This window comes from Eucyclogobius newberryi, unplaced genomic scaffold (assembly GCF_026437365.1).
Source record: "Eucyclogobius newberryi isolate DKJ021-1_F unplaced genomic scaffold, fEucNew1.0.hap1 SCAF_6, whole genome shotgun sequence".
NCBI lineage: Eukaryota > Metazoa > Chordata > Actinopteri > Gobiiformes > Gobiidae > Eucyclogobius > Eucyclogobius newberryi.
Genome location: NW_027316278.1, coordinates 21,670,885 through 21,695,192, shown reverse-complemented (window position 1 = coordinate 21,695,192; position 24,308 = coordinate 21,670,885). Strand labels below are relative to the sequence as shown.

The 24,308-nt window shown below is 38.7% G+C and overlaps 1 protein-coding gene across 2 annotated transcripts in view; it reads right to left on the bottom strand.

Annotated features, from left to right (window-relative positions):
* Positions 1–5,743: 5,743 nt before the first annotated feature.
* Positions 5,744–24,308, bottom strand: part of LOC140347078 (septin-2A) — a 24,472-nt gene continuing 5,907 nt past the window's right edge. The window contains exons 2-12 of one of the 2 annotated variants that reach the window (XM_072433406.1): positions 22,913–22,949; positions 22,338–22,437; positions 22,182–22,268; positions 21,608–21,731; positions 19,919–20,053; positions 18,645–18,762; positions 9,153–9,254; positions 8,453–8,598; positions 8,235–8,318; positions 8,092–8,149; positions 5,744–6,489 (exon numbers count right to left, since the gene is read on the bottom strand). In XM_072433406.1, coding sequence (XP_072289507.1) covers positions 6,424–6,489; positions 8,092–8,149; positions 8,235–8,318; positions 8,453–8,598; positions 9,153–9,254; positions 18,645–18,762; positions 19,919–20,053; positions 21,608–21,731; positions 22,182–22,268; positions 22,338–22,437; positions 22,913–22,933 — 1,041 coding nt within the window. In that variant the 5' untranslated portion in view covers positions 22,934–22,949 and the 3' untranslated portion in view covers positions 5,744–6,423. The remainder of the gene's footprint in view (positions 6,490–8,091; positions 8,150–8,234; positions 8,319–8,452; positions 8,599–9,152; positions 9,255–18,644; positions 18,763–19,918; positions 20,054–21,607; positions 21,732–22,181; positions 22,269–22,337; positions 22,438–22,912; positions 22,950–24,308) is intronic. The other variant, XM_072433408.1, reaches the window with a different exon arrangement.

The window sequence follows — 24,308 nt, the reverse complement described above, 5'->3', positions numbered from 1 at the left end:
GACACAAGCTCAATGTTCTCTGGAATAAAAGAAGCTGACTCTTTGCTTTTCTGCCTCTAAAACAGACACGCCCTACATAAATTCTCTAGAGGGGCGCTTCCAGTCCATGCCACACGATGGAGACAAAGATCTAGAGACACACCAAAAGCCTCAGATGCCCTCTCAGCAAAACAAAAGATGCTGATGTAACGGTCACATTTTTGGAGAGAAAAGTCAACAAATGTTTTGATGGAACTCGTCAAGCTCAAAGCCACTTTTTTGCACTTTCGTACCAGTGAGTAATGATGGGGGTGTGAGGAGCAGATGTCTTAAAATGGTACAACAATGGGCACCCCACCCCAGTGTGTTGCACTGGGACCAGCTGTCTCACACTCTCTCTGATACAATGACACAGGCAGAGCAGCCACAATGCACTAAACAACATGTAATAGAGTTGACATGTTTTCTCCTTTATGCACTGTCCCTTTACCTGGATGGATCTCTAAAGTGTAGGTCCTCAAGTGTATTTCAGCATTGATATTTGAAGGTATTTCCATTGACATATTTGATTCTATATTTCACAAATACATAGCAAATTATTCTTTTATCACTGATGCTGAACATAACAAAATGGATTGGGTGGACTTGGTTTAAGACGAGACAATTATAATAATATTTTTTTGCATTGATGGATTTTTCACAAGAAGGTTCCGCCCAATGGGCAGGGCCAACTCAGAGTATTAGTATAAGTTTCCGAGTTCTCAGACTAGATCCGCAGATTGAGAACGACTCTAGTATTTCTAAAACAGTGTCTAGATGACTACTGAAGCTTTTTTTTCCTATAATGAATCACTCCTGGATGAATGAGGGATTTACACAGACTTATTTTCTGCTTGGTGTTAAATCAATACATTTAGATTAACATGCAGGTTCATGGACATGGACAGCAAACCATAGTCAGTACCTGCCTAAAAAACCTATAAACTTAACCTAGGTTATCAGCAACCTTAACCTAGATTAAGGTTATAGGCATCGAGGGCTACATTTTAAAGCCTATACGGAGCAGAGGGCCACAGATGATGTGACAATGAAGTGAATTATTCAAAATGTTGCATTTGACGTTGTGATGAGCCACCAACCCTTTAATGAGGCTTGAAAATCGATAACATCAAAATGTTTGAGAGCAGAGTTTATGAGAGCAGACCTGCCTTATCCTAAACCCTACCCTAACTTATTTTAATACAAGTTGCTGATCTAATAATAAAGACTGCATTGAGCGCATTTACAGACTTTAGTTCCCACACAAAAAAAGAAGATTCCACCAAAATGTAAATGTAATGACTTGCCACAGGATTGGGCAAAAGACAAAATGTGAGGCCTGAAAATTTTAAGTTTACTGTAATGTGGGGTGCACAAATGAATCTCTCAGACAACTGTAATGTAGCAGTGAATGACCTTTCCCACTGCCCAGCTGACTCTTTCACACCATTAACCCTGAAAGAGCGCTCTAATGGACGCCTGCTGCTGATTGGGTGACCCGAGTGAAGCAGCAGGAAGTGATAAGAGTGAAACACAGAAAGAGGAGCTCAAAAAGAAAAGTTGTCTTCTCCCCGGAGATGCAGAGGCCCCTCTGTGTACAGCTCTTTAACATGCAAATCTGAAGCATGTAATTGTCCAAGCACCAATAAACCTGCTCCACTCAAGGACGCTTGGCATTTGTGGCACATTTACAACAACATTTACAACATCCAACTCTATTCACAGTGTGAAGTTTCCAAATATGCAAAAACATGATCATATTAGGCCAACATTTGATTTTTATAATATTCCATAGTACGGAATTTATACCAAACTAATTGTGTGATCGATTGTGCAGTTTTCAGATGACAGGATAATGTCAAGATGGTAAAAAGGACATCAAAATGGCAGTCTCAGTGGATTAGCCCTCATGCTGCTTGTACATATTAGCATCTCCTGTCTGTGATTTAAGATGTTCAGAACTCTGATTGTCAGAAGAGCGACACCAAGGGGCTTTTGGAGTAAGCTTGTGAATTACAAATATTTTTAAGCAAAAATGGCACAGGATTCAAACTTAACCTGACACTGTGGAAAACAAAGCGCTTTGCCTATTTAAAGTTTTGTGATAGAACAAAAGTGAGATGTGAGAGCGCTCTATAGAGACATCATCTTCTCTCATTGTAAACAAAGCAATGTCTGTAATTTAGGTAAGACAAGCACTCATAAAGGGCGTGCATCTTTAATTATTCATTTCCACTGCCGAGAGCCCTGCTGGGGGTCTGAACCAGATGGTCCCATGAGACTGTGGGCTTTGAACAGCAGCAATGAATGTGTCTCAACTAAAACTGAGGTAAAACCTTAAAAACTAAATTACTGATCAATTAGTATAAAAAACATATGCAAGAATTAGACTTATAGCACTTTTCCAGACTTCGAAAACACTTTACATTTTTGTGCATTTTCATACTCGATGGTGGTCGGTTGCTATAGCTGTAGCCATAGGTGCGCTGGGGCAGAGTGAAGGAAACGAGGCAGCCAGTCTGTGCCATCGGTCTCTTTGACCACCATAAATCTCCCGCCACATTCATACTATGTAATAATGAATACTAAAATGAACAGATCAAATTAGCATCAAAGTGATGCATGAAATACAAAGTGTGGAAGAGGCCCACACACAGCAGGACTGAGGGAGGTCAGATGCCCTCATTCTTATCAGAGAAGCAAAAGGAATAAAAAAAAGACCAGTTGCCCAGCAACACAATATTACAGCCTTAACCGAAGTTATGGGACGAACATCAGGGAGAAGTGTAAAGAGGAAGAAGTCTCCCCAAACATTAAGGTCAGTAATCACTCCCCCGACAACAGTTTTTGTGTTCACATGTTCTCAAAGCTGAGAGGGTCATGAGGATTATTGATTGTCAAAATCAGAAAGCCTTTTGTGTTATTTGGAGCAAATCTCCCTGAATCATTTGTCATATCTGAAATTACTTGGCAACTATTTACACAGAAAAACTGCATAGTTGCATCATTGTCTCATGGTTATGGAGACTAGCTCTCTCATGAGACCACTATATTGCCTCTATCCAACTATAAATTCATGAGAATGTGTAAATAGATGCCACTGCTCATCATATAACTGGACTGACCGCAGACTATTGTTGGCAGAAGTCCATATCATTTCATAATCTTGGCCCATAAGATAGGCCAGGCTTATATTATTAGCCCATTAGCCTGAATATGCAGATAAATAGAGCCTGACACTGAAGTTGTTGGTTTTATTGGTCTTATGCTAGAGCCACAGTGATGCCACGAGCGTGGAGGAGGGTGATCTCTGTGGCAGCAGAGCCTTTAGTTCAGCGATGCTCAGATCAAGGCAGTGGAGTATGTAATTGTAATGACGTAACGTGACAACGAGGCCAGAGTAATTGGACTAATAACATGCACTGGATTGTACTATGAGGACAGGAGCATGAGGATGGATTTTTACCGTGTGGGCCCTTGGCAGTGCCCCTGACACCGGCCTGCTCCACATATGAGTCTAAAAATGAAATCCAACCCCCACTGCCTCTCACTGAGGATCTGACCACATCACGGCCTCAGTGAGAAGCTAAACGCGTGAACACACACCTTCTAGGCATGACAGATTCATCGTCGACCATCTTGTGTTGTAAACACCAAACTATTTAAAAAAGAAACAGACTTACCTCTATGCTGTCCTCTGTGGGCCATTGGGATGGAGGGATGCAGAGGCGCAGGTGCGGGATGCAACGCGTCGTCCATGAGACACAAACAGAGAGCAATCATCGCACTGACCACATATTTGTCAGCAACATAAAAGCAGGTGCAACCCTCACCTGTTTTCACCGGGATGCGGCTCTTGTATCTGATGTTCGTCGTCATGGTGCTCGCTCGAGCGCGGAGGTTTTCACCGAAGCGACGGCTCTCTTCTCACACAGCGGCTGCTCCTCGCCCCCAAAGCACGCACGGATGACAGAAGGGGCGGGTTCAGCTGTCAGCTCCAAACCACGCCCCCAGACTCAGCCACTCGTGCATTACGCACGCTTACGCACGCTTTACGTATGTACGTGCGCTTGGCGAGCCTCAACCAGGGGCTCAACACATGGATCAAGTAGAGTAGTCATAAAACAGAAGTGTTACTTCAAAATAATATAATTAATGTAGAAGAGAAGTATAAAGTAGTAGCCCAAGAAATGTCTCCAAGCAAAAGTAAAACTTTTGTTAAATCGGTTAAAAAGTAAAGAATATCACATTCATATACTGCTTTTCTACCTCCGATGCACTCATTTTAAAAAAATTAAAAAAAAAACTAAAATCGTAATGAAAACACAAAATAACCTTCATAAACCATCAACCCATTCGGTTACACATGTGTGTAGCAGAAACAGGGGGTGTCCCCCATGCGGACTGATACGACACACAAGTGCATTTGTTTATTAGCGTCTCCCGTCTCCCATAGATTTCCGTCTCTTCTGAGTCAGCTCGAACTGTTGTTGTTGTTGTTGTTGTTGTTGTTGTTTTATGGCGGTTGGCATCCAAGTGTTGCATTACCGCCAGACTTTATTCCTCAGACTTTGTCGTAGTCCTCAGACTCTGTCGTAGTCCGTAAAAGTACTCCTTCCATTGCTTTGGTGTTATCTCCGTCTTCATTTTGTCCCGTACGCTGAGGGAACTATATTATGATAGATCAATGCTCTTAGACACGCGGAAACGTGGGGACGAGCCGCACGCGGCTGCAGGTGAGCGATAGGTGGGTTTTATGATTGATACGTGGTAGGACTAATCGGCAGTCCACGCCACGAGGAAATTTGGACGATTTCTTTGGCCCAAATCTGAGTCTTTTCAACCTTTAAAGTATCTTGCTTAAAGACACGATGACAGTATTCACCTCAGGCAGCTGCAATCGCACCTCCAGTGAGCTACTGATCAGAGTAATTTTGGCTGAAAACTTCTCAGTACATTCTTTGAAAATGTTTTACTCATCAATTAGTACTGCAATGCAACTGCAATAATGAGATGTACTATATTGGAAACATAAGGCACAAGTAAGCAGCAAGGCAAGAGTCAGGATCAACACAGAGAGCCAACTAAAACATGCAACACAAAGAAGTGCAATAAATGAATGGCTGGAGAAAATCGTTTAGCGACACACAACACAAACATGAACTGGTTTTGAAAGGTATCAAACTCTGTTGCAGCCTGCGGGTGCCCAGAGTCAGGACAAAACATGGGAAATCTGCGTTTCAGTTTTATGCAGCTAAAATCTGGAACAGTCTTCCTGAAGATGTGAGACAGGCTTCTACTCTGACAAAGTTCAAATCTAAGCTAAAAACAGTTTTGTTTAGCTGCGCATATGACTGAAAGGATTTTTTCTTTGCACTCTTCTCTTTTGTTTGTGATTTTATTAGTTTAGAAAATCAGTTGGATTGATAATTTTTAATTTAGTTAATTTTATTGTAGTTAATTTTTATCGTTGCACTCTTCTCTTTTGTTTGTGATTTTATTAGTTTAGAAAATCAGTTGGATTGATAATTTTTAATTTAGTTAATTTTATTGTATTTCTGTAATTTCTTTGTGATTTGAATGCATTTTTCCTGCTGTGTGAAGCACTTTGAATTGCCTTGTGTATGAAATGTGCTCTACAAATAAACTTGCCTTGCCTTGCCTAATGGTGCGTTTGTGCCATTACACAATTATTTCAATAAAAAAATACTACGTTCACATAAAATACTTTAAAGTTTTACAAAACTTTATTTTTGAAACATAACACCAGCTAAACAACTTGAGGACACCCTGCTAAAAACAATATATTAGCAATCATTAGTAGGAAAATAATACAAGGGCAAAAATATAAAAGACATAATACAATTGGCAGACTTTATAAGTTGTCTGACGCAATAAAATTAACTCGTAAACAATTATAAAATGATTTCTATTCAATGTGGCACCAGGAGTGTACATTTCCAACGTTGACATCCGCTGGCCTAAACTAAATGATTATTTCCTGGCTTGGCACAGAGAATAGAAATGCAGCTTTAAGTACCGTAGTATAAAAAATATGGCCAGTTATTTTTCTGATATATATATATATTTTTTTATCTGAAGATATCTAAATCTATTATATATTTTAGTACACACACAGACTTTATCATTATTATAGAAATATTTGAACTGTTTTACACCAATAATATGGATTCATATTTAAGACAAAAAAGGATGGGCCATTACAAATTAATGATAGAAAACATGTGACATCATTCATAAATTGAATTGCTGACTACTATAACTGTAAACATGATGATGACCGAACACATTTAGGTGGATTTAAGAGAGGGCTCCTGATGGTGCTTGTGTTTGTGCAGAAGTGTGTGTATTTGTGACTGTGGAGTTTATGTCCGTCCAGTTTTTCTACTCGTCCGACTTGATCTTCATCTGCGCCTGCATCTTGACAATCATCTCCTGCATGCGACGCAACTGTGGCACAGAAAAGAGGGCATTTACCGATAGTCTCATCTCTCTAACTACTAATGACCTTACTGAAAATACACTGCCTGTCCAAAAAACAAGTCACCACAGAAAAAAATGGGCTCACGAAACTAATATTTTGGTAGGACTTTGGTAGCTTTGATTTACAGCACACATTCGCTTTGGCAGTTTCAAAAAGCTTCTGTAATATTAAAATATTTATTTCCATCCATTATTTTTCACCAGCTGATCTTGTGTTGATGATGTGAGAGAATGACCGCTGCACAAAGCCTTCTCCAGCTCGTCCCAAACACTCTCTGGGGTTCAGATCTGAAGTACATCAGTTTCTGCTTCTCTTTAGATGTTTTCTCTGCTTGCTGCCAATGACTCGATTCATCAGTTGGGTTTAAATATCATGTTGCAACTGAAAGATCATCACCCATGCAGCAGTTATCCAGTAGAAAGCTTGGACATACTATATTTGCTTAGTTGAATCCAAGTGGGGACTGTTCATTTTTTCTCTTTTGACAGGCATTGTATGTTGAGCGGTGAACAACACAAAGATAAAAGTTTCTCATTTTATTGTCATCTACTGCCCTCTTGTGGCCACACGGATGCTTTTCGTCAGTTTACAGTCTTTATTATTGTGGGCCAGACTTATTTGATGTATTTTTGTGCAATGGGACAGGGTCAGCAAACATTTTTGGACAAATCATCATTAATAAATCATGGTTACTTAATTATAGACAGTGACTAGAAGATACAGAACGATGTGTTTTAAGTTGTAAGTTTGGTAATGCAGCTTTGTTAGACAAACATTAAAACTAATCACTTGATGACTTCATGATCATGATTTTTCCCCAAACACATTACATACATACATACATACATACATACATACATACATACATACATACATACATACATATATACATATATACATACATACACACACACACACACACACACACACACACACACACACACACACACACACACACACACACACACACACACACACATATATATATATACATATATATATATATATATACATATACATATATATATATATATATACATATACATATATATATATATATACATATATATATATACACATATATATATACACACATATATATATACATATATATATATACATATATATATATACATATATATATATATATATATATATACATATATATACATATATATATATATATATATATATATACATATATATATATATATATATATATATATAAAAATACTCCAAAATCTGCCAAAGTTCACAAAAAATAAAAACAATTTCCAAACATGTTGCTTGAAGTACACAGTATCTAGTTTGACCAAACACAACGAGATACAAATCTAACTTAAACAGAGTCATCACATTCCCATAGTTAACTGGGGTCATTCCCACCATTAAACAAGGCCAGGACATTCAGGAAGGAAATTATGCCATATCCTGCCAGGGTATGTTTACAAACATCTGTAGATTAAGCTTCCACTCAACAGTTTAAGTTCTGGCACGCACACACGTATATCTATGGTCTGTCGTTTTATTCTTTTAGAAGAGAAGAATACATATCTCCATGCACTTACCTCAGCCTCTTTCTGTAACAGGATCTGGTCTTTATCCAGCACCTCCTCATCCGCAGCGCTGCAATCACATAAAAACATCTAAATAAGTCCATCTTGTTCATTTACATTAATATTATGAACTTTAATATCAGAAACATGCTGACCGGCCCGCCTTCTTCAGTCTCTCTGAGCGGAAGTTTTCGTAGTGCAGATCCTGGGTTACCTCCTGCAAGTCTTGCATGTGGGTCCTGCAATGACATTAACATGACAAAAAACACTAGGGGGCAATAGAGCTCCACAAACCACTAAGTTTAAAATAGCTATTTGAATTATTGTCATATTTAAGGCAGACAGTCTGCACAGTCTGACAGAGGTAACTCACACAAGCATGGTGCGTAGTTTAAGAAAGTCATTGTGCTCAGGATTCTCCACCTCCACGACACCCCAGGGATACAGACGGCCTCGGATCTTCTTTCCTTTCACCTCAATCAGTTGATTTGAACCAATTACTGCAAAGGGAACGCTAGCCTGAATGGAGTAAACAAAACAGAACCAACTATATAAACAGAAAGGTGCAAAAGAGGTTTAGCTGGAAAATAGGGCAGTGAAATTGACCGAATGTTAATACAACAGTGATGAAAGTGTAGATTGCAATAATCTGGCTTTATAATCAACATGGCTTATCAGCCAATGGGCTAGAAGTATAATAATGTGGTTTGGTGAAAAGTTTATTTTTTGAAGCAATAAATTGTGTTGTGACCTGCCTCTTTTATGGGAAAAAAATCAGGTCTCAATGACATCCCTTATTATAAGCTCAACAACATTATTTAAAACTATGGTTAAGGTAAGCATTGGTCTCCAGGAAATTAATTCAAGTCAATTATAATTTCCCCAAGAAGCATAGATATGTGAATATGTTAATGGTATTAAATACATGTCTTGAAGATGGCAATAAAACTAAAATATGATATCGCTTTTTAGTAGGAAAAAAATCGAATCAAATCCTCATCAAATGGCACAAGGGGAAATAAAAACTCCAGAATAAGGACGCAATATAATGTACGTAATTTGACATTTCTCACCTTTAGGACTCTGGTCTGCTCCTTAAACTCTTCGTCTTCATCAGAGTCTGCATCAGGCAGCTGATAAATTCTGATGCCGTGTTCTGCAATCTCATCAAGGACCTGAAAAACAGAGACACAAATGGACAGGAATAAGTAAGGTATTGGCCATGAGGCAACAGCGTACTGAAGATCTTTGGCACTCACAAAATTCTTTCAACAGAAAATGTAAATCTGGAAGAACAAATCCTAAGAACAGTAAAGAGCACTCTTACACATGGAAACGCACCAATTTTAATTCCTACATTACTCTTATAAAAGTATTTCTTGTGAAAATAATACGAAGATACAATAATATTTATTTCCAGAGCAAATAGGTGATTTGGGCTAACAGATATTATACAAGCTATTCTGCTCTGATTCCACTCTCCCTGGTCTAAAAAAATCCCAAATCTATGGAAAAACATGGGTTATTGTTTTAATGTAGGGGCAGTTTACCTTTAAGGAGCCTGGGACTCACATTTTTGTTGAACACACTATATTAAATTTCACTTCAGTTTCGCCTACTGTCATTGCCTCCTGCCTCAACGACTAGAAGATGCATCAAAACTTTTTTCAATGAAGGGGGGCTCACACTGTAATACGTGGTTCAGGGCACCTGCTGTTGTTGAAACAGGTTTAATTAAAGCCTTAGCATCTAAGCAGTTTGGGCACAGATCGCATAAAGATCTGTGTATGTACTTGGATTTGTGCTACATCCGGAGAGTCTGATTTAAGTTCTCAGCCTATTCTTTTGTGACCGGTGAAGAAACAAATTAAAACAAAGGAGCTTTCCTCAGGGCTACCTCCGGGACAGCTGTCAGTATTTGTTATTCCAAGCATCAAAGCGCCATTGGTCTTTTGTACCCTCAAGAGACTTAAACGTTCAGAGATAATGCTGTAATAATGCCAAAAACGTCAAGCACCGTTTTCCTGACTTTTCAGCCACATTCAGGTACTGGGACAGCAGTGAGGGCTCGGGTTGGTGGAGGCAAGTTATTCTGTAGAGACCACCCCTCTTTTACCCGTTGTTATGGCTGCTGCTTGTTTTTTCGCCGAGCCCTACGTTCAGGATTGAGCGTGCCTTAGATCGGGCATTGTTTAGAAGGAGTCTAAAACAAACTAACTTCACAGGACTCGGAGGAGAGTGGAACCAAACCGGCACGCACTGCTCATTGTACAGATACCTACGAACATAGAGGCTGAGTAAACATACGGCAGCGCAGGAACAATATTGGGAAATTCTGTACCTTTGCGGGAAAATAAACAGACAAAACACAATGACTGGAAATGTTGATTAAATAATAAAACAAAATCAATGAATCAGCAATATTCCGATGAATCCATTGCTCCCTCAAACATCTTCTCACACGATTCATCATTCTCTCCTTACACCTTTTTTAACACATAGATCATGTATCAAAGTACCAGTGGCATTTGAAACGTAGATACGGTCTGCTAATTCCCATTTTAGGGAGCCTTGATGGTTAAAAAAAAATATATATATTATCGTGTCTTTGCTCCAGGTTTACCCCATCAATCCAAATCATGCACAAGGTTAATTCCTCTAGTAAAGACCCTGACCAGTCATACACAGACCAAGCCAAGCTCAAGATCTGAAGATGGGTCTAAGAGTGCTGCGCAGCAGCTGCTCTTTGTTCCTGACAGGATGGGTCAAATGTAGAGAATTAATTTCCCTCACGAGGGATAAATAAAGTATGACTTAATTTTAAATGTCTCGGTTAAAGTATTGCACAAACCATAAAGGGATCATCACATCAAGTGTTGTTTGCAAGATTACATGTTATGTTTCTGTCTCTTTTTGAAGCAATTTTAAAACTGTTTTCCATTTAGAGAAGACACTTTATATTCTAATTTGCATATCTCCAAAACAACAATTTCAATATTATTATTATGATTATATTATTTTTATACATCTCCCACCTCTACTTGACAAGGTATAATAACATCTATTGAGAATTTAGCATTGAATAAATATACCCTCTCGGATACACCCCCCAGTTATCAAATATGCAATTGACATCACTTTCACAAAAATACATTTCTTGACATGTGTCTTATTTGGAACATTACACTGCAAGTTCTTCTTACTTTATTATTTGCCTTTTAAACATTGTTTTTAGGAAACAAAATACACTTGATATTCTAAATGTGTGCTCATCCATTTTTCTCACGCCTCTAACAAATAGTGCCTGACCACTCACTAAAATCTCGTGTCTGCAATGATCTGGTTTGAGACATCCATGAGCTAAAAACTACAAAATGCCTGTTTATGTGAATTATGATATTCCGTAACATGTGCTTAGTACTGCCTGACACCTATAATCAAGAGTCCACGGCATAATCAGATGTCAAAATCACTGCTTTGCCCATATCCCTGTTGCCAATGGTAACTCCCTGCTCCTCAGTGTAGTTGGCACAAGAGCGGTTTCAATTTTATGACCATCCTGTGCAGCTATAATACATGGCCCCTGATTTCCGATGCCCAGTGCTGTTATGTTTGGCTGTGGAGCGCCGTTTAAACAATACCACATTATATTTACCTCATTATAAACTGAAAAAGGAAGTTGTGAAGTGTATTTTTCTTCACTAGGAAAAACTTTACAGGAGATTGATTTAGGGACGCAACTATTCACAATGATTGTTGGATTTTTTATCAATATAGTCTTCAGCGAATTCTGTGGCCGTGAAAGAGGCTTTGAGGAGGCTGCCTCTCCATAGATCTGACCGGCAACTTCACCCGCTCGAGATTAAAGCAAATTAAATATCTCAAAAGAGACAAGCAGGAGCGGACCTGAAAAGTTACACCTTTAGCTAAGGTTTAATTCAAAAGGTCAGTCTTAACTAGAACCTCATTATTAAAAGACACTTGTAAAATAAATATAAGGACAAATGATACATATATTTTGGCGCATCGTTGTAAGTTTAGATTGTCAGGACCAACCCCATGTGCTGAATCACCAGTAGTGTTTATGATCAGTTCTGATGATACATTTCTAGGATTAGGAGTAACGGCAACAACAAGCGCCCAAAATATAGCACATACCGGTATATAATTACAGGAATGGGAGGCGGATTCAACCCCGTCTGACCAGAAACCTGCCGCTGTAATAAAGACTCACAAAGAACAGTTGCATCACCTCATACTCTCAGGACAAACATATTTACTGGCAAAACTGACCGCAAAGCAAGGCACCAAAACCACACAATGCCTCGGTAATGCTTACTGTATCTTGCACATAACACAGAAGAGGATTAGCGAACCTTACATGGAAATACAATTGAACAAAAACATGTCATTGCACTTACTTGAACTATGTCACAATAATATGTCAGCGTCGATTTAATGACTGGTCATATGTCAATGTCAATAACCGTGAATACAAACTAACAGGTGAATGATAAAGTTATGATTAAATTGCAAAATAAGTAATAAGTAAGTAAGTAAGTAAGTAAGTAAATGAAGATAATGCGTTTATATAACTGGGGTTAGTTAGTTCAAAGCTTTCAAATAATAGAATGGAATGGAAAGGAAAGGAAACACTGGCAATTCATCACATGTATGTTAAAGCTGAGAGGCCTACATAGTAAGTGTGAACCCAATTACAAAAAGAAAACACAGCAGGAGAATGTAAAGTCAATGTAAAAACATGTACTTTTTTTTTGCCAAGAAAGTGTTTTCAGCTAAGCAGCTCTCGCCTGTCTGCAGGGGTTTGTGGGTTGAAGGAGCCCCAACAATAGCTGCTCTGAAGGGGTAAAGGGGATTTGGCCCTCATACCTCCGCCCTCTGCACACACAAGCAGCCGCTGCCTCATCTGCAGGGGTCTAATCTGGAGTCAGTTCCAGGAAAGAGCAAGTACAATATCTGAGGTTTGTCTTGTTTTTCCATGTTGTGGAGCTTTGAAGTGACGTTCCTGTGTGCACACTGGCATCTTTAGCTTGTCTGAAGAAACCATTGTATTCAGTCAGTGAGATTGGACTGCAAGATTAATCACAATCGAATTGAAAACACATTTTGAGAAAAAACACTAAATATCTCCACGGGGGCTTACATGTGTGAAACCTGTAAACTGTAGTGTAAGCAGGTGTTCCCAATTGCAGTAAAGGGTAAAAGTTCAGAAGAAGCAGATTACTTTGTCTCTTCAAGGCTCTATATAAAGATATTAAGTGTATGCAACCACTAAAATATACTCTTTCTTTTTAAAATGCCATAATTGTGCGATCTCCACTTTGGGAACCCCTGATTTAGCGTAAACCCCAGCAAACATGTTCAGAAATGCATTGGATTTTTGGGTGGTAGCTGTTTAAGCTAACTGCGTGATTTTCAAACCATGAAAGTAGGTATTTCAGTCCATATAACTTATTCCAAGCTCTCATAAACCCTTTGGCACATTGTTAATATTCACATGCATACTTTTTCTGCACATATTTTTCAGGTGGTGAAGCAGGACGGGTCGCCCAAAATTCAGAATTCAGTTGGTATCCGAGCTTTAAAACAAAATACAAATCGAATCACAATTAAATCCGCCGTAGCGGCGATGATGGCTCTCGCTTCCAGCGCGACCGTGTTTTGATCGCGACTGCCCCGACACTGCAATCTCTTAGACTTTATTCTCTTAGACTTTATTCCTTTAGACTTTATTCCTTTAGACTTTATTCCTTTAGACTTTATTCCTTTAGACTTTATTCCTTTAGACTTTATTCTTTTAGACTTTATTCTTTTAGACTTTATTCTTTTAGACTTTATTCCTTTAGACTTTATTCTTTCATACAAAAAAAGTCAAACGTGGCGGTAACACTTTGATCCGACATGGCTGACTTCCTGTTTATAATAGAGCGATGCTGCCAGGTGTGTTTTACTTCTCAAAAGGTCTGAGGTCAAAGGTAGCTCTATCACTGTCCCAAGTCTCATGTGCCTAGGCCAAAGATTAAGAGTTTCATGTTTATTATTTTTTTGAACTAGTCGGCACTGGTGCGACGGGCGTTCTCGATCGAGTCGATCGCGTCTATGTCCCATGTGGGACATTCATCAATGTTCAGGGGGTCAAAAATGCTGAGTTGTGGCAAAGTGACCATGAATAATTAAAATAATAATAATAATAATAATAATAATAATAATAATAATAATAGAAACTTGGCAATAACAAAGCCTTGTCGCATTGCATTCCATGGAATGGCTTGAGCCAAAAACTGAGAAAAAATATTTCTGCACATGTCCAGTGTCGAGAGAATGGGTCTGGACCAGACTGGATCAGACTGGACCAGACTGGACCAGACTGGACCAGACTGGACCAGACTGGACCAGACTGGACCAGACTGGAAATCTCATCCACAGTCCAGATCCTTACAGAAAGTCCCAGTAACTATGACAACACAAGGGCATATGAATAAAGCTGAGCAAAAACACACTCTTGTATTGTCAGGGCAGAGTGGGTACAGTGTGGACCACCCAGCTCGGCTCAAGGACCATGAGGTGGAACAACCGGACCACTCTGGTGACTGTATGTGTTTAAGTGAGATTTACTGGTGGACAATGTGACTTTAAAGATTAACCCCACCGACAGGGCCATCAACATTCAACAGATTAATTATTTGTCATTAACATTTTCTACACTCAAAAATATTACTGCATAAGAACGTGTCATTTCCAGACTGTTTTTACTTTCAGGAGCAGAAAGTTAACCCTCCTATTGCGCCGTTAGAAAAGTGTATATTTATTGTTTTACTCTGTCCAGAACCTGGCACAATGATCGCCACAGGCCAGAAATAAATATGTCAACGTGTTTGAAAGACTGGAAGGAAGTGGTCAGGCTGAGAACAACAAGTGTCCATGGAACTGGTGCATTAGTGTGTCGTCAATGGAGGTTAAAGATGGGGCAATTAAGCAATTAAATCAATTCATTCATATCATTAAATAAATTATTTTTATAAAAGTGTAATTGAAAACAAAACATGTATAAATTCTGTTCGTAAAAGATATTTGGCGCTCATTCTGCCCCAAAAGAACTGTATGTTTATCTGGATGTTGAGATCAATAGTCTCCTATTTGTGTCCCATTTGTGTAACTTTACGTCAATAAGTCCAAAGTTTAGTTTCATAAAACTGAGGAACGTTATTGGAAAGGGATTTTGATGTCCGTGTGTCATGGTGTAAATAATCTTTAAACTGTAATATTTCGATTTCGACTCACTCTCTACGGATTGCTTTTTGACGGTGAATCAGTATGTTTGAAATAATAATGAATAATCAATTGTGAACCAAATCTTTGTGATTAATAATGTTTGCTTCTGTTACTTTGATCATAATTGTGGAAGAAAGCAATATTGTATGAATAAATAAATAAAGAGAACTAGGCAGTAGTTCTTTATGCCCCGAATGAAAACCATTTTTGAAAATACCACTGAACAAAACTACGATATTGGCAAGCGTAAACTGAAACACCTCCAAAGAGGCAGTCGCCCCATCAGTGCGGGAGGAAAACACCAAGACAAGACAATAAAAGGGAAAGCTGTGCCTGGTTGAACCTTTGAGGCCTGAGGAGCCAATCACAATCCTGAACAAAGGACACACCAGAGAAGATGAAGACAATATGTGAGATATGGGCTGTGGCTCCAAAAGAAAAGGAACAGTGGGGAATATCAGGGCGACTATTGTCTGTAGGCAGCAGCGACGTGCGAGAACAGTGATTAGACTGGGTTCACTCGCCCCCGTGACCTGCAGGTCGCATGTTCCTTTAAGGACACAATGTTCTAGCAGATGAATTTCAAGCAAACCGTCGAGCAGTGTTGCAACAATACTCAAAGTTCCAACTATAATTTGATACTAAGATAATACAAAGAAGGTTTGACGCGCAATAGGGTTGCACCATCTACTGCAATCAAACCAACAATTTGAATCGTCACAATTACAGTAGCAAATTGGAAAAGCTGCAATTTCCTCTGCAACTAGTATTGATAATTATGCTTATACTTTTTGCATATTTGTTTTGGGTTTTCAGGAGAGGGAGGCACCAGTATTCATCATTGTTTTGTTGTTACTTCTAGATCGGAAAATAGGTAAGAGATGAAGCTAATTACATCATCTCTTGTTCTTCTATGTCAAACAATACAATACAATAAAACAACACAATACATTCTATGAAAGAAGATTAATATTCTTACTCTATAATTATTCAATGTTCATTCAGGCTTCAATTTAGATACATTTTTGTTTTGTTTTTTACAACTTTACTGTTCAGACAAAAGGTGATTACAGTTTTTGTCGTACTCATCACATTTCTAGTCGAAAGCAATGTTCACATAGCAAAAAGCGAAGCAGGTTTACACTTAAGCCCCACACAGGATATGACTAGAAGGTCCCAGACTGAGAGGATCAGCCGTTCAATATACCCTCCTCAGGGCAACTTATGAGCTGCAGACCACAGCAACCTGGCGAAGGAAATTGGCATTAACTCAAATTAAAAAGAGAGGAGACAAAAAGCAGGGGAAGAGAGCGCTGAGTGAGGTGCTGCCAGGAGAGGAGGCCGGGAACACAGGCGCAGGAAGCAGAACTAAGGGGATGAAAGTTAAACGATGGGAGGTTCATTCTGCTCAATGGAAATGCACAGAGCAGCAGGTCGAGTCTTGTCAGTAAAGCAGTTAACACATCACAGGAAACTTGTATTGTTAAGGTCATGTCGTTTCCCCCCATCAACAACCACCAACCACCTGACTTTGGCCCTTATAAGAGGCCATTACGATACAATAACTATACAAAACTAATACAACAGAATAGAATAGCTCAGGAAAAAAATGTTTCTTAGTAAACTGTTTATAAGGTGTTAATAAGCCCTAGTTATTTGTTTAGAAGCACTTATAATGTTATATATGATCAAACTCGCATGTATCACTTGATCACTTATTGAACATTGTTTAATAACAGCTGATTGTTTGATAAGAGCAGAATGTACGGAGGCATAAACAAGTGCATAAACAAATGAAAGAACCAGTGCTAAATAATGCGTATAAATATTTAACTAAGGAGCCTTATTTTATATGTGGCCAAATGTGTTAAAATAATAATTGTGGTACTAAATAATTTTCTAGCACTTGTTTGTTGGCAGGTTCAGTGCTGCTGAGGCGCTGGGGTCAAAAGGAAGGGGCCCTGCTGCATTTAAGCAGTGTATGACAGGAACAAGGCAAGTATAACCTAAGGGTCACTTCATTTAATCTGATCAAACTAACAAATACTCCAGCAAAACACATTTGTTCTCATGAGACACACTCAAAAAGATTGATTGGCTTTATAATCATCGAGTCCATACCTTCACTTTAATACTTAGGAGAAACAGGAAATCACAATGTTTCTGTCCTGGCAGAAATAGTGTTATTGTATTATTGCTTTACATTTGTTTTAAGGGCAATCATTTATCATGAGAAAATGTTTACGTTTCAGTTCAACCAATCATGGTGCATGTGGCACTGACCTCACGTTTGAGGTAAAGTGGGTGCGATTCTGCTACCGAGCACAGCTGTTTGTCTTCATGATGCGAGTCGGCTCTAACTCAAAAGTAGGTCGTCTCAACACACTTATGTTGTTGAAAACACCACACACATCATTATGATATCAAGATGAACTAATTTAGACCCAAGAGGATGTACATGGGTGTGTCAAAATGGTTCAATCCTGCAGTAAATTGCTCCGGAGAAAACGTTAAATAAGCAAGATAAGATAAGCATTGGAAAGAGACAGAGTTTAAAATCAAGTCGTTCTAAATCCATGTTGGGCCAAAACTCTACATTAAAGTCAATATAATGTTTGTCAAGTTTGATTAAAACAGGGGCTTGTGTTACAGATAAATACAGCCTTTGGTCTGGGATTGCTGACAGTAGGAGGGTTAAGTTTGAACCCCTTGGAGACAAAGAATCATCAGCAGCTTTTTCAAATGTTTTTCTGTATTCATCCAAGGCTAGTTTAGGACATCTCTACTTTGGCCTTTATATAACAGTGTTGGACTTGATTCGTGTACATTTTAACACCTAAGATTATGTGTCATAATATGTAGTGAAATTCTTATGTATCTTCCAGTGAACACAAACAACCAGCAATACTCAAACATTCCCTTTTTCTTTTAGCTATGAACATTTAGAACACTTAAAGTTGTTTTTAAAATGAGTAAAGGGTAAAAGCTGTAGTACAAAGTAAACAGTCATGTCATGGACTCAAGTGGGCAAAGTTATCAGCTGAGGGCAGTGTTTTGAAGTGAGCACCTTTACAGTTGGTTCTTCCACAGAAAGCGATTTGGGCTCAATCCAAACAGGATATATCTGGGACACGTTTACATCCACAGTTCCTACAAGTATCTTTCCAACTCTTATCCCACCTACGACTTCCTCTTACGTGTGTCCAGCCCCGTACTTTACGACACCCGCATGAAACGCACCCAGAGCTGAATAAAAGTACAGAGAAACGCACCCTTCTCTTCAGACGATCCCTCTCCCGCAGCGTCAGCGTGTCAGCCTTTGCAATAACTGGGACAATGTTGACTTTATTGTGGATAGCTTTCATAAACTCCACATCAAGAGGTTTTAGTCTAACAAAAAGAGGGAAAAAAGCATTATTTCAGACAATATCCCAAAATGTAGTTGTACTGTAGAAATACTTAGTATAATGCTAATTATTTTCACCAAATTAATTTATCCTAGAGACTAGGGATGCAACGATATTCAATATAATATCGAATTGTTTGATACGGGATGCTCCATGCGCTGCGTTGTCATATATTTTGGTTTGGAAAGGCAATGGTTAACCTGTGTCGTCCAAATTCAGAAAGTAAACGTCTCCCTAGACTTATAGCTGAAATATTTTTAAAGAGGTGGATTTTATCTTTCAGTTACTGTTTATTTTACATTGCTAGATACAGGAGTGACAAAAGCATGAACATATAAATCTTCTTCTCGTGCTTGTAATTCACCTTATCTCTATCATAAAAGCTCTACTTAGAAAACAGTCTGTTATATTTGTAATGTAAAACGATTTCATTGATCTGTAATAGTGTAAATGTTTCAAGTTAATATCATAGGTGTTGAATTTTTTTTTTTACCACAAATACAATTTCTAAAGATATTTTTAAAATATTATTTTGAATGAGAGCCAAAACGTATCGAAATCGAATCGATGTTGTATCGAGCTACGTATCGGATCGTGACAAAACTGTATCTTTGCATCTTCTGTAGAGACCCAGCTGTTAATCGAGTTAATCACCCATTTGTTTACTTTTGTACTGGTTTTGGCTGATGTATCTCTGTGGATGTTTAGCCTGATCTCAACATGACGTATAATCCTTATCTCTATAGGCCTACTGACTAAAGATGTAAATTAGTATTATTAAACTACAAAACAACAATATATGGTTCTGAAGTTGTTAGCGCTGGGTGGCATGACAGACATACATTATTTATAGTTATTTAGTTATATATATTTTTTCCTGATATTCCCTCATATTAATCAATCACAATTTCTATTTGATTTGGTCTTTTTTATTTTTATAACATCAAAACATTTATGTAATCAGTGCGATTTAACACAAAATAATAGTCAACAACAAAGTCTGAACTCCAAATAGTAGATAAAATCATCATTGACGTTTTGAAATCTTAAAACTTGATTAAAATTACGGTAATTGCACAACCCTAAAATATCATGATAGTACCATGTAGTTAAAGAACACAGGAGCGGTGTGGACTCACCCATGTCCAAAGGGGGATATGAAGTAGAAGCAGCAGTGCACCCGGTTATCCACGATGTGTCTTCTGTTCAGGCCACTCTCATCGTGAAGGTAGCGTTCAAACTGGTTGTCAATGTACTGTATGATGGTCTTGAAGCTGCCATAAAGAAAGACTGGTTATAACTACACAGCACTTATGCAATTTATGGTTGGGCAATATGTGAAAAAGGTCATATCACATCTTTTTGCCAAAATCACCATCAAGATTTTACCACAATGTATGTACAATACCTTTTGAACACAAGTAAAAGTTCAAACTGTGTGGAACAAGACATGATTCCCACGAGACAAAACGAGACATGATTTTGACGTACTGTAATTTATTGACAAATAAATTGAGTGGCTCAGTTGATCACCATTTCTGATTTATTTTTCCTTAATATGCTTGCTGTCATTGTGGCACTGCTTTTTGGAAATACTGCTCCTCAAAAGATGTAACTCAACAGTGTTAAATGTCACAAATACTTTGTCTCACGAGATCTTGTGGTTCACTTGTGTGTAAATGGTTGAATCCACTTGTCACACACTTATGACCGAAGCTGGCCAATAGTAGGTGGGGAAAAGCATGTTGGTAGTAACTGGATATATACTGAAAATACGTAATCAGAGTCCTAACCAACTGTATTCCAGTTACGCTTTCATTCAGGATGATACTTTTCTAAAATCAGAATACATTGTGACATTTGATTATAAAATTCACGCTTTGAACTGCAGAAATAGAAAATGTATCTCTTACAGTGAGTTCTGCAATTTTTCCTTCTCTAAGTTGTGATGTTTATTTTTTTATCTTTTAAACTAATTATAGATAAGTAAAACACAAATTGAAATGAAAACAAGAACAGGTTGTAATCCTTTCATGTCATGTTTTCAAAATATAATATACAGTATTACAATTCAAAATGAAAGTACTCTTAGTATTTGGAATACAGTTCTAATTAGACCTAGTAACATAGAACGTTACAAAATAAATTGAGTTGCTTGTATACAGTATTCTTGTGCATTTAACAGAATCAGATCAGTATTCACGTCACATCGCCCAGGCCGAACAGACGCCGAACATTATATTATACATCATAGATTGTTTTAAGGGGTCATAGAAAGGTCATTTATCAGTTACAAGGGAATAACACAAACATATAAAGGACTCATTGACAGAGGGAATGTAGAGGGAGTATAGGTACGGTAAGGACAGGGAGTGTAAGATGAAACTGGAGAAAGGGAGGAAGATGGAGGGATGGGTGAGAGAGGATTATGCAACGTGTGCAATGACTGTTTACACTTGTCCTGGTTTAATCCAAGTTTGAGCCCAGTTAAGTCATGATGTAGACTTGGTTTGGTCCTTCTCTAGTCCCAATTAAGTCCCAGTTTTGACGGCCATGTATTTATATTGAGGGGACGTAAATCAGTATACGCGCTCCATTCATTGGGACCTGCTGCCCGTGTGGGGACAAAAATCAGGTCCGCCCTATTATTAGATCAACAACAACATAAATTAAAGTTAAGATATAGGTTAAGCGAGTAAAGTTAGGATCAGTCTCCAGGAAATGAAACGTCGATGTAACGTCCCCAAACCCCACATGATTAAAGCTGCGTTCGCACACACAGAGAACAGTGTCCCGGGGCAGTTAAAGTTGTCGCTAACTGAACATACCAGTCCTGGCTGTTGATGGCATCGCCGTATCCAGGAGTGTCGACAACAGTGAGTCGGAGCTTCACCCCCCGTTCCTCAATTTCAACAGTAGACGCCTCAATCTGCACCGTCCTTTCAATTTTCTCTGTCAGAAAAAAGACTTTGTTCAAAACCAGCAGAGGAAAGTGGAAGCCGAATTATAGTGCATTGAGGCAGTAGGATTTAAACATTGTTCAATTCATAAATTAAATGTATGTTTATTTTGGGTTTTCTGCTTCATCTTGACGGCACAGTTTACAGTTTGAATTTTAAATAAGCTCAACATGAAAGCTAAATGAATCCATCGTCAAGAATCAGCAGGTCATTGTTATCCAAATTGGCTTAGTAACAAAGAAGGGGAGAATAATCATTTTCTTGCCTTTAACTCCTGTCAAGTATTAAAAAGGGGAAGGGTCACATGTTAATACAAAAGCATTCCCAGCATTCCTGTAGAAATGATGCTCTGCTGGAGACATGGGCGCAGACGTTTTTCCATTATTACTCGTGCATATTTGTGTACCTGCGCGTTAGTGTGTGTGTATTGTGTGACTTTTACCTACAGCTCCAGGGACGTAGCGCTCAGGATAGAGATCAGTGAGAAACAGACTGTTTATAAGAGTGGATTTGCCCAAACCAGACTCTCCTGAAAACAAAGAAGACCCCATTTGCTCCACTGCGACAAATCACAAGTCTACATTTAGTGAATACTCACCAACAACCATGAGAGTGAACTCAAACCCCTTTTTCACAGACTTGCGATGCACTTGGTTTGGTAGATTGGCAAAACCCACATATCCAGTAGCATCTGGAAACTAAGTGAAGGAAAAGGAAATACAATTGAATGTTAAAATTGTGGTTTAGATAAATGAGGTGGAGAAAAATACACTTTAGTTAAATGTTAATGTGTAACTACAAGAGAGATTAATGATGATGCATATCATTTTAAAACTCCTTCAGGCAATAAAAGGCGCTTAATGAACCACTTGTGTTTGTACAGGATATCCTTTCTGGATGCCTGCACAAGTGTGTTTTCAAGAGATTACAAGAGCAATAGGTCATAATCATGATCACATTGAATACCCTCCCCATCCTCAAATGGGATGAATCAAAGCTAGTGATATTGCTTGTCTTGCGTGTTTTGCCCATAAAATTGCAACATGATTCGCAGAATAGCAAGCTGTGATAAGGCAATATAAATAATGTGCATTAAAATAGAAAGAGTGAATGATCATTATAAAAGAAAAAAAAATATTGGCAGAATAGCAGAAGAGAAAACTGTTAACTTGCCTTTCCCTTATCTCCTGACATAGCGACGTGTCCGAGCCTAAGCAAGAAAACAGATCAAACAAATTAACAATTAACATTTGTCACGGTACGGGTTAGTCACTTATGCTATTGATTTCCTGAACATAAACAATACAGACTTTTAATCATTGCCATTCAACACAACAAATAGCCCAATTTCTTTCTTCAAAGTCTGAACTGTTCTCAATTAAAAAATCTCCAACCATACCAAACCAGTCCTAGTCTCGGTGCTTCTATTCAACTTAATGTTTATTTGTATGAGCATTTGTGTTTCATCACGTTTGCATTTGGGCTCCACAGCGTTGTCGCCCCCGTGCTTCAGTTCAGCCCCTCGATGGACGCTGGCAGACGACAGAGTGACAGGCAAACTGGATAAATTAGCCCCATAATGACTGAGCCGGAAGAACTGTGCCTGTTTTATCATGAGCACTAGAGCGTGGCAGGTTTAGTGTGATAAGAACTTGGAAAGAGACAGGCGACGTGTGCGGCCCATCTTTTCACGTCACATTTGTTAAGAATCTTGGAAACTAACTTAACTTTCTGCCACATATTTATGCATTTATTCAGCAAATACATATTCAGGAATTGGCGAAGACTGTGAGTGATGGCAGGGGTGTTCCACCATGAGAACAATGGCTGTTTATCGCCGCAGTTCCTGACGCTGTTCCTACTCTGGCAGCTGAGCCAAAGGAGTCAGAGGAACACGCGCCTCAAACCTGCTCCCAATCAGCACCGGCCACAGCCAGAGCGCCGAGCCGGGCCGAGCCCAGAGCCATGAGAGCCACAGGTCAAAGTGTTAAGTTCCAACACAAAAGCTGGCTCCACGTCATTCCTGTGCAAGTCAGTCGTAGTTTGAGCCTTGATTGTGCCGGTGCCTGTAAGCTTCCAAATATACTTCACAAATGTTGTACAGGAGCCCGTCATTAAACTTTGGCCCAGCAAATCACAATGTGCTTCCAGATATGGAGTGATGGGTTTTCTTTTGCATTTCAGTTTGTATAAGAACATGGGAAGAGTACTGTGGACACTGTGCGTGATATAAGTAAAGCTGTCTAAAAAAAAACCTACCTACCGAAACTGTATATTTATTTAAAATATCAATATTGGGGGGGAAATTTGAATTATCAGAACACACATCAGAACAAGGCAAGTTTATTTGTCTCACATCCTCCAGATTTTAGCTGCATAAAACTGAAAATGCTGACTCTGAGCACCAGCAGAGGCCGGCCCCTGAGATCCTCAGAGTCCGAGATGGTTCATGTGGCACTAACATGTCCGAAATGTACTTTGGTGCTAGGCCATGGAGAGACTTGTACACAAGCAGAGCTGCTTTTAAAGTCTATTCTCTGATTGTACTTCCCCAGCAGCATTCTGGATC